This window comes from Colletotrichum aenigma (assembly GCF_013390185.1).
Source record: "Colletotrichum aenigma strain Cg56 chromosome Unknown KSG_Cg56_contig01, whole genome shotgun sequence".
Taxonomy (NCBI): Eukaryota; Fungi; Ascomycota; class Sordariomycetes; order Glomerellales; family Glomerellaceae; genus Colletotrichum; species Colletotrichum aenigma.
In genome coordinates, this window is record NW_023500907.1 from 5,730,205 (window position 1) to 5,741,021 (window position 10,817).

A 10,817-nucleotide genomic window follows, 5' to 3' on the forward strand; every position below is an offset into this window, starting at 1 on the left:
ACACCGTACCGCGCGCGCGGCACACTCGCCCCAAATCCCCAAGAGCGAGGTCGCGCGCGAGACGGGGGGCGTGTGGGTGTGTGGCGCACCCGCCCGGCTTTGAAAGAGCTGAGTAAGAATATGACATTGAACTGACCAACCAAGCGAGGCGCATTAGAAAATTTCTAGACTTGGATTGAGCAGGGAAGTAGAAGAAGGAGAAAAACAGCTGGATTCTGGACAGCTTGGGGATGAACAGATAGGATCTCTATCTTTTGACATTAAGATAATGCATCGTAAAGGCTAAGATTGTGTGAATGTGCAATACGGCAAAGCTCATAAGTGACAAATCTGACCGCTCCAATTCGTCCCAACGCCACATTTTGGCCCGCGCGTCTAGGGTCTTACCACCCGCGCGGTGTACTTCCTCGCAGCCCCTCCCCTCCAGGGTCCAAAGCAGTGACAATTGTCCGATCTGACGGCTGCTCTTCGTTGACCGAGAGGGACCGACCATTTCTGGAAACAGCTTAGCATACCCGCCGCGTGGGCGAACTGGGGGCAAAGGTAAGGGTTCGTCTTTCTTCGGGTCGCTGTTAAAAAGTTGGAGGCCGGCGCGTCTCTTCTTATGTTGTCATTCTTTCTCTTAGACTTTTCCCTCCAACAAGACATGAAAGCGGCTGCTGCCCTGTCCAAGAGGATTTTGTCGAATACTCGTCGCATAGGTCATCCCAACCTTGGCTACAACAGCAACCCCGGACGACTCTGCTCTGCCCTACGCAAATTGTGGCCGCCGTCTAGCTTGATTCCAGATATCCGCAAGTCGTACTTCACAATGTCGTCGAGCGCCGCGGAGCAACAGCCCCAAGAGGCTGCCGCCACTGTTACACCAAAAGCAGAAGAGACTCCCGCCGCTGCGCCGGCAGAGCCTGCGCTGGCCCCGTTGTCGCCGGCCGAGTTTAGAGTGTACAACCAGATGGCGGAGAAGATGGATTACTTTGTGAGTCGAAAGCGAAAACCCGCACAAATCCTTTCCGTTCCCTTTGTTTGGAGCTTCATGGTGCCCCGCCACCGTCGACCCCGCCATCACCAAGTTTCTTTACTTTCCCAGTCCACATCCTCATCCCGTCATAAACATGCGCTGACCACAACGCTACACAGCACAACCACTTCCGCGCACAATGGACAATCCTCCACGACGCCGCGACCTCGGGCCGGCGCCCGCGCAACATGTCCCTAAAACAATTCATCGACACGGGGCTGCAGTTCGCGCAGCACCTGACGGCGCACCACGGGATCGAGGAGCGCTTCGTGTTCCCGATGCTGGCGCGGCGCATGCCCGAGTTCCGCGCGGGGCGCAACGCGGACGCGCTGCTGCAGCAGCACCGGGCGATCCACAAGGGCATGGACCAGTTCGAGGCCTACTTAAAAGCGTGCCGCGCGCGCGAGACGGAGCTGGAGCTGGGCGTGCTGCGGGAGAAGATGGACAGCTGGGGCGAGGTGCTGTGGACGCACCTGGACCAGGAGGTCAAGACGCTGGGCGCGGAGAATATGAGGCGGTATTGGACGATGGAGGAGGTGAGGAGCATGCCCATGTGAGCGAGCGCGTGGGTGTTGGAGGAGATGAAGAGCATAGCGTGGTGTTGGGTAGGAAAGAAGGAAGAGAAAATTGTCATGAACATATCTGAGAACTCGTGTTTACTTCCGGCGGGCGGTGTTCTGGCGGCACCGCGCGGATGATATCTAAATGGTAAGAAAATTAAAGTCACTGCATGGCCACATACCCGCATGGCCTCGTCTATCATTCTTGTAATGTACCTTTCCTTCCATATCCCATCTAAGAACCTTCTCTTGCTCCGTATCATATCCCCTTCTCCTTTTACGCGTTCGCAGTCTCCTTCCAAAGCTGCCGCATCTGCACGATACCAGGGATGCTCCCCAGCAGCCCGATGCCCATCTCCGGCACGAAGCCCTTGTCCATGCTCCAGTGCACCGTGAGCGGGAACCACGCGGCCTGCCTCGCGAGGGTGCGCGACCACACGCCGAGCTCGTCCTGGTACTCGGCGCTCGCGACGTCGACCTTGCCCTCGCGCAGGGCCTTTCTGCGGCGCAGGTACTCGACCGCCAGGCGGCCGAGCTCGCTGCCGACGTAGCAGGACCAGAAGCGCACGCTCCAGCGGGCGGCGAAGCCCTGGCGCGCGGGGGACATGGGCAGGACGCCCTTGGAGGCGAGGTAGGAGGCGCTCTCGAGGGACTGGAGGAGGATGCAGACGGTGACCTGGAACCAGGAGATGAGGCGGTCGAGGGCGGCGCCGGAGGCCTCGTCTTTGGCCTTCTCGTCTGCGGTTTTGGCGGTGAAGGACGTCTTCATGAGGCGGCGCAGCCAGAGGTACATGGGCAGCAGGGCCCAGAGGCGGGTGATTGTGCGGGCCTCGGAGGTGAGGGTCGCGAGGGCGCGGAGGTGGCCGGCGGTCTGCTGGGCGAGGGAGGCGGCGGGGGAGGACGGGGGCGCGGTGGAGAGGAGGATGGTGGCGTCCTTGGGGAGGGAGAAGGCGAGGGAGACGAGGCGGCGGGCGGAGCGGCGCAGGGAGGAGGTGTAGAGGGACTCGAGGGCGGAGGCGGAGAAGCGGGAGGTGTAGCAGAGGAAGCAGAGGATGGCGTCGATGCCAGAGGGGGTCGCGAAGCAGCGGGTGAGGTGGGCGACGAAGGCGTCGACGTTGGAGGGCGAGAGGGCGAGGAGGACGCGCAGGGGCAGCTGGGGCGGGCGCGGTTGAGGCTGTTTTGAGGATGCGGCGGCCGGCGCGGGAGGAGGGACGATCGGGTCGCCGGAGGGGAGGTCGGAGACGACGGGCGCCTGGTCTGCGGTTTCTGTTTCTGTCGACATGGTTGCGGTGGTGATGGCCGTCGACGGCAGACACCTCTCTCTGTCTCTTTCTGTGTGGTGGTGTGTGTGTGAGGATTGAAGGTTGAGGGAGAAAAGAGGAGAGAAGAAAAGAAAAAAAAGAGCTCAATGCTGGGATGTTTCCAGGGTTTGTGGAAAGCTTTTGGAGCTCGGTGTCGGTGGTAAAAAAGCTTTGGCCCGAGGATCGGAAGACGAGGAGGGATTGTGGGCTCTCGTTCGACGTTTCGATGGATATCGATAGCTTTGGGGAGCAAGCACACGACGTAAGGTGTGGAGGTCGTCGGTGTGAGGCCGAAAATTGACGCAATTCTGGGGGAAGACGTTGTCGCCGGTGCGAGTTTCTGTCGTTGAAAAGAGAAGGAGAGACAGCTGCTCTTTTTTTGGGTGGACCTCAGAGAACAGAAAAAACAAAGCTTTGCTGCAGAAAGGAATTCAACCGTTGTTCAAATTAGCCATGTTCATGCGCCGAGGTGGATGCCGCCGATTGACTGGGCTTCGACGGGGAGTGACCAGCCAGCAGGTGTCGCCGTGTCGGTAAAGATGCACGCGGGAGGCTGGGCGAGAGCTGGGTTTAGAAGAGAGTTTCGGCAGGAGCACACCACTGACGGCACAGGTGACACAACTTACAAGCCCGCAGCTGCAGCGGCGCCCTCCGTTTTTACCGATGTGCCGCGGCGTGTGCCGTGGACCGTACTTACACCCAAGTCGTTAAAAAAAGTGCAGCCAGCGGACGGGATGTGATGGGATGGGATGCAGCGGCAGCGGGAAATCGACCCTCCCACCGTTTCCGTGACCTCGGTACTTTTTACTTTCGGCAACCGCGGCGGGGTCCCCAGATTCAAGACCGTTATCAGATGGAATTTCTGTTGGAGGCTCACCGTGCTGCATCGCCCTAGTTTAGGTTCCTGACGGTTGCTGAACCGGCTTGGAAAGCACTTCAGATTGATTGGCCCAACGAAATAATACAGCTGCATTCACAAATAACTGTCGGGTGACGTCCCGACAATTGAATGAGCGCAAGATGCATTTGCACATGCACTGTGGAAGTCGTCGATTGGACTTGACCGTTTCCCCCGTGAATAATTATCTTATCCATCCATCTAATCGCCGAACATCTCCACTTTGGGAAATATTTTTATTGTGGATTTTGTCCTTTTCAAGGTCGGAAGAGCTCCCGATCCGTGCGAATTCAATTGACAGCTTGTCAACGTTTACATCTGCAGGTTCCATCAGCCCAATCTCTATCCCGAGAGCCTCTCTATCAAACAGAATTGAGTTGAATATCAACTTTGTCAAGTGGGCTGAGTTGGAGGGTTTGAAACTTACTGGGCTCAACTGGGCTCAACTGGGCTCAACTGGGCTCTAGGTCTTTCTCCGCCAGAAAGGCATTTTCATGGCCAGTTGAAGATCGCGTACATCAAGATCAATGTCCCAAAAAGAAAAAAAAAAGTGCAGGGCGTAAAGAACGTCCATATGGAAAGGAGCCTACGTGCTACCCCTGATCCACTAACCGTTACCCCTTGGTGTACTTAGTGAGGATTGCTCTTCTAGCCAAGAAGATCTCTTTTATTTAGCCCTTAATCCATGAGAGCAATAAGAGCACTTCAAGTTATAAGAGTTTTAGTTACGAGGGATTTAGTTGTTTAGTTCCAAGTGCTTTAGGTATTAGTGGCTTGGGTAATGACTCTGGTTATTCCACTGAGTGCGAGTTAACGCAAAGAAAACACACAAGAAAAAAAATGAAGACCGTGTTTCTCCAAATTCACGAAGAATAAAAGCCTTTAAATAGCTTGAGTGAAGTATTAATGTAATTCACTGATTACTCACTGGCCTTCTCCGCACCTTGACAAAATTTGCGACAAATCGCACTAGATTGGGTAAGGGCTGCTCGAGCTGTGTTGGCTCTGCTAGCTGTCATAGCTCTGAAGGCTGTGAGTGCGGCGGAGGCTCTACAGGTGGTGATAGTTTTCTAGGAGGGGGGCTTCTGCTTATTTTCTACTAGCCATATAAAGAAATTGTGGCTTCCTGAGACTTACGGAGGGATGCCGCAGACCTCAGGAATGACGAACAACGGGTTAAGGTTAGTAAATGATTGGCCCTTTGGAAAATGCATATCTCTGCATAATAGGATCTTGCGCATCCAGCCACGGTATCTCGTGGTGCTCATTTTGACAAATCGCGAGTAAAGCTCAGGGCCACTTAATCATGCTTGCCTTCGAAGACGCATGAGGTAGAAGCCGTGATCGAGGCTGTGTAAGGCAAAAGTGCCATGCGGTCTTACCTAGACCTCAAGGCTCGCGGCGGTTCACGAATGAATGAAAGAACTGCCCCCCCCCCAAGTCAGCATTTAATAATAGCCAAAACGCCTACGATTGCTTGGTAGCTCGTGTAACTCTTGAACGACCCATGGATATCTAGCTGAGAACATACGTAGTCTTGGCAGTATTCTGCGTTCCTATTTAAATGTACGGCCTCATCCCGAAGTCAAGCATCGCGATAGCGGTGACACTGCGTGCCTTATTCTCTTGCTTTTGCTACAGCAATCGACGTCGTACAGTAGCGTATGTGTGGTATTATTTTGATGGACTTCCGAAATTTTCGGCAACATTAATCTCGCTGCCAAGTTATAAAGTCAACAATCCCTTCGCCACACGAGCCCCTGACTATTTGATGATGCATCGAAATGCAAACCACGAAATAGCCCCGGATGCCCCATCGGAGATTGAAGAGACTCAGCAAGCTAGCAGCAAACCAGTTGGAGGCGATGCCGAGCAAATATCGCCGCTTGAAAAATTGCTCGATGGGGTCAAAGAGGACAAGGCGACGACGTCCGACGAAAAGCCCAACGGCTTAAGCTTGCTTATCAAAGCTGGGATGTTCATCTCCCTCATCTCAATCGCAGCGGCATTCACTTTCGTTACCTGGCTGTGGTGGACCCCACAGGACAACGATGTCTGGCGTTCGTGGGTGCTTGCAAACCGCCTTCAGTCCAGTGTCACTCTAGCCTCGGTCATAATTCGTACTGCGGTCGGCACTTTGGCTGCTACAGCTACGGCAATGATCGCCTCAGTCGCGGTTGAGCGCCGTGGTGTTCATCTCCATGCCATCGCCCAAGTTTCTGCTGCCCGGTTTTCCGGCAGCGGGCCTCTCTCGCTAGGCATTCTGGCACTGAGCCCGTCGAGACTCGACATGGTTGTTCGCTTGGTACTTATGCTTCTCATTCTAACAACTTTTGCAGTGCAGTTCATATCGACACTGCTTGTCTCTGATCTCCAGCAAGACGAGGTAATCTCGTTTGCTCGTTCGATTCCCAACACATATGCCGTCACACTCGACAATGAAATCCGCGGCGAATTCTTGTTAAGCACGTCAGACAACTACTGGAGACAGCGGCTGCGTTTCGCGGAAACGTTCGCAGAATACTCAGAAGCTGGACTAGTTGGTGTGGGAACAGACGACACGGGCCCGACCGTCCGAGCATTTCTTCCATTTACATTGAAAGAAACAAGGGAGTCGATCTCCAGTTTTAGTGGAATGGCGCGTGTTACCGACTCACGCGTTATTTGTTTGAGGCCAATCATCAGCAACCTTACCATTTGCGAGATCAAGATCAGTGATTCCGAATCGGACATCGGTATATGTGGTGTCTTGCAGATCGACAGGTCTGTCGCTAATGCTGCGGGCTTGAATTGGCCAGAAAAAGATGTATTCACCTTCGGATGCCCTCTGCCAAACTCCGGGAAATCACCCATATGGCAGGTCTGCCAGAATCACACCATTGACAGTGTTCTTACGAGCTCTGAGTGGTCTCTATATGACCCCAGTGGAACGGATGACATTAGGCTTCTCTGGGATGCGGGTCTACAAGGTGCCTGGGAAACTTGGGAAAACCAACCCTGGTCATTCAACAATTCATCGACAGTAGACATGCTCAATTCTACGGCAGATGGCTCGTGGACAGTTCAGGCCTTCAAAGTGACACACGAACGTTTGGGAAAAACCGAAAGGCACGATCTAAGAATGACAATGTGCGCACAGTCAAAAATGTAAGTTTCTCGGCAGCTGAATTCTTGAAAAGCTCAGATCACAATTGCTGAAGACTTCTCAACATAGCGAAAGCGCTTCGATCCGGCACCTTAACATACACGCTTCGAGGTTGCCCTCATTGAGCAGCCAAACGGCCCGAGCGGAGCCAAATTACAAGTGGACAGTGGATCCGGCGGTATACATCACGGCGACGCTGCGCAAACAGCTCAACGCTGTCACCAACACTTCCCTTTCGTTACGGCCAAACGGCCAGGATGGGACTTTAGCTATCGATAAACAGAGACTTAACTCGATCATCGCCGAGGTCCGCAGCGGCAAGTGGGCGGAGAACACAAAAGGCCGGATGATGAACAACATCCTCGGCGGCCTCTTTTATAGATCAGAGAGCGCGCCAATTATGCTTTGCTCCTCTTGTTTGACAACGCGGAATCGGTCTTATGTCCCGCTCGACGATCTACATATTCAACTGTTTGAAGATACTCTTAAAGAAACAGGCTCGCCTGCGAGAGCCTTACAGGCACTGTACTTCACACTCGAACGGTCTGTATACTACGACAAACTAAGCATTTATGCATCCAGCGAGCTTGCTGACGAAGACGCCGCTGTTGCCGAAATCATGACTTTCAAACTGACACAGATCCCGAAGAAGTGCAGAGGATACTGGGCCGTTGCGGGGATTCTGGCTGCCTTCTTCGCCATCTTCGCTTCTGCGGCCTGGCTCTACCGGCCGATGCGCTACAGTCTGCCTGGGAACTCTTGGCATGCCATCGCACAGATATCTGAGAGCGCACAGCTCACCGAACTCCTTCGCCAAGCGAGACTATCCACCGACGATGAGATTGAGCAAATGATCGAGGGAACCCCGAAGTCCGCTCTTGATCCGGACAGCTGCGGATCTATTTTCTGCGTCAACGGGAGTCTCCAGCGCGCAAAGAGACGGTCTCTAGCTGTATTCAAGTCTGTTGTTGCGTCCGGCCCAGAGAGGGAAGTACCACGTTTCGTCCTCCGGGAGGGCGTCTTCGTCCGCGCGTCAGGAGAAGAAGCGTACACGGAACTGAACGCAAGCGGCTTCCGGCGCCGGCTGGTAAGGAAAGACTCATGGAGCGAGATTGCCGATTGAAGGCCATGTTGCACAATGAAGCGTCCTCTTTCTTGGTTTATAGAATATGATGGGGGTTCTTACAGACGCTTTTGAGATGAGGGGTTCGCAAAAAGACGCAGGAGCTCCAAAGCTGCTTGGAGGACACAACATCCAAAGACCATGCAGGTGTGCCTGTTACACTCGGTTCATGAAAAATTAGGGATTCACATCAATATCGGCTGACATGAGGTTTGGAGACCTGCCCAAAAGACCATGGATCGGTTTCACGGTGAAGCCGACTCCTAGTGTGCCGCTAACTCCATGTCAAGTTTTGGTCACAAAGTGGATACAACGCCAAGTTTTCATCACAGCCCGATGACCCCCATAGGACCCACGTAGCGACAACTGAGCCACTTCGTGATTCTCCATTGAAATGTCCACCGCGTATGATGATATGATCGCGAACCTGCTCATAGTGTATATTGTTCAAGCAGATTGCTAAGTTCTACGTGGGGTTCGGCAATATAATCAACAGTTGGTTTATCATGATGGGGTTTCCAAGCAGCAACAGTGGCCCCAGGGTGACGTTGGCATTCAAAGGGCTGATAATTAACAAGCAGTCTAACGCTCATGTTAGTAGCTACGATTCAGTTCTACGATGTTAATTGCTTGTCCCAAAAACAATGATTATGATGGCGGTGTGATTCACGATGGGGAGTGTTTCTACCTTATAATCAACTCGAGATCAGGGGCTTCCTAAAGGGGCAAATCTTTCAACGGTGATCCCGTACCGGGATGCTCTCCGAGTGGAGCCAGACAAACCCGGCGCAACCGGACCGGACGGAGCAGGTCAGGATGTTCGTAAGGGTAAATTGTGAGTTGCAGTGAGGCTGACTGCATCATCACACTGCGTCGAACGGTCAAAGTCAGCAAGCCGCCCGGGGAGATCTTGCCGAGTTATCAGACGATAACATCGTGATGTCAAGAGGGCAACTCTGCCGAAGGGCTCATCGCTGTTGGTTGCGCAGCCCTAGACAAGACCTGCCTTTTTTTGACGTGTTCGCGGGGATGCATTGCGCCCTAATCTCGCTTCGCGGCTTCTGTGCCTTGAAAGCTGTGCTGTTTGCTCTCCCACATGCCGTGAAGCACAGACACCTCCGAGGAGACCCGCCTCCCATCGGACCTCTTCCGCTGCGATGTTCCCGGCATCCGGCACCCGGCCGCTCGGACGTGAAATAAAGGGGAAGGAGGGAGCACTTTCTGGGTCCTGCGGTCCCCGCCTTCCGGGGGTGACGTGAGGGAATGCCTTGCATGACTAAATATAGTTCCCGCGGTTAGTGGGAAGCTTGTTAAACCGCTGGCCATGCCAAAATTTGAGCATGTTTTAACCGTACCGCGGGAAGGAAGCATTGATCGTTCTGTAGACTGTAGGGCTTGTGCAAGCCTTCGGGCATTACTGCATTTGAATGAATTGTTCGCATGACCCCCACAGATTCCACACGTAGCTCGGAGGATTATACATAACTCCCACTTTACCGTTGTTTATCCCGTTGAGTGCGGCTGTGCTGCATGTTTGGATGAACTTATGACTGATTGTAAGAGTGTGTGTGGTATGATCTGGATTAAGGACCGAAATCTTCTGGAAGGTGGTCGTTGAATGTTCAGCTGCCTCACTTGGGTATAACTGTGTTTTCATGTTTTCTTATGAAGGCCTGGATTTCAGCCATGAACCCCTCGTGATATTACAAGACACAATTTCAGCCATCGCATCCCTCAGTGAATGTTAACTAGCGGCGATTTAAGGCTGCTAGACCAACACTCTCCGCGATGCCGGAATCGAACCGAGGAATTATCCCTATCATAATTCGAAGGCATGCATGATAGTACCGGATGTATGGACACTCGCTATGTGGGATTGCTCATAGGGGTTGTTGTGCCCGAGGCACGGACGCCTTGTGGAGTTCTCCCGCTCACTCCCCAGGAGATCTCTAGTCATGCAAAGCACCTTGGCAGAGCCTTGTGGGCCGCGATGTTACTTCACGATCCACGATCCATCAGTGGAATGTTCGAAGCTGAGCCTCCGCGTCGTCAGCGTCGAGCGGAGCATGCATTTCAGTGCCCGACTGGCCTTGGTCAAGGAGCACCGGAAACCCCATGTCGACATCAGGAGATGCGTCTTCTCGAGAGATAAATAGAGATAGGTTTTCCCTCTCCAACCGCTCTCTTCTCTTCATCCTCATCACCATCCACTCACTCACACTTCAATCTTTAATCCAGACAACTCACACTCTTTCAACCAACTTTCTACAGTCTCTTCAGGTTACTACTTAATACCAACCCAACCCAATCCATCAAAATGCAGTTCTCTACCATCCTCGTTGCCGCTGTTGCCTGCGCCACTGGGTAAGACTTCCACCTCACTACAAGTTGAAATACATCTTCTAACGCTTCTCAGTGCTGTTGCCAACCTCCACACCGCTGCCTGGTGTATCTCTTCGGGCCTTAAGGACTCTGACCCCAAGAACGTCGCCGCCACCGAGGCTGCCTGCGGTGCCTACAAGGAGCGCCACACCGGCAACGACGTCTGGGACACTTGCCCCGACTGCTACCTCGTAAGTCACCACCGAAACATTCCCGCCAGTATTCACTTCAGAAGCTAACCCATTCTTTTCAGGGTGTCAAGGACGACGACGCCCAGGTCGCCACCTGCAACTCCCCCGCCAAGCACATTGGCGGTGACGAGTGGGAGGAGTACTGCATCCAGTACGGTGCCGTCAACGGCGCTGCCAACTAAGAGTCTGTGGATGGCTC

General features: G+C 53.6%; 3 protein-coding genes across 3 annotated transcripts; 2 read left to right on the forward strand and 1 right to left on the reverse strand.

The window, feature by feature from the left end:
* Positions 1 to 811: 811 nt before the first annotated feature.
* CGCA056_v001510 (uncharacterized protein) lies at positions 812 to 1,575 on the forward strand (the record flags this gene model as incomplete). Its single annotated transcript, XM_037316770.1, has 2 exons — positions 812 to 976; positions 1,138 to 1,575. The coding sequence occupies 2 exons, from the start codon at positions 812 to 814 to the stop codon at positions 1,573 to 1,575; spliced, it is 603 nt and encodes a 200-aa protein (XP_037185783.1).
* A 280-nt stretch (positions 1,576 to 1,855) lies between these two features.
* Positions 1,856 to 2,860, reverse strand: CGCA056_v001511 (uncharacterized protein; the record flags this gene model as incomplete). The annotated part of the gene is made up of 1 exon (XM_037316771.1): positions 1,856 to 2,860. One exon carries the CDS (start codon positions 2,858 to 2,860, stop codon positions 1,856 to 1,858), a length of 1,005 nt encoding a protein of 334 aa, XP_037185784.1.
* A 7,502-nt stretch (positions 2,861 to 10,362) lies between these two features.
* CGCA056_v001512 (uncharacterized protein) lies at positions 10,363 to 10,800 on the forward strand (the record flags this gene model as incomplete). The annotated part of the gene is made up of 3 exons (XM_037316772.1): positions 10,363 to 10,409; positions 10,462 to 10,618; positions 10,681 to 10,800. 3 exons carry the CDS (start codon positions 10,363 to 10,365, stop codon positions 10,798 to 10,800), a joined length of 324 nt encoding a protein of 107 aa, XP_037185781.1.
* Between the last annotated feature and the right edge of the window lie 17 nt (positions 10,801 to 10,817).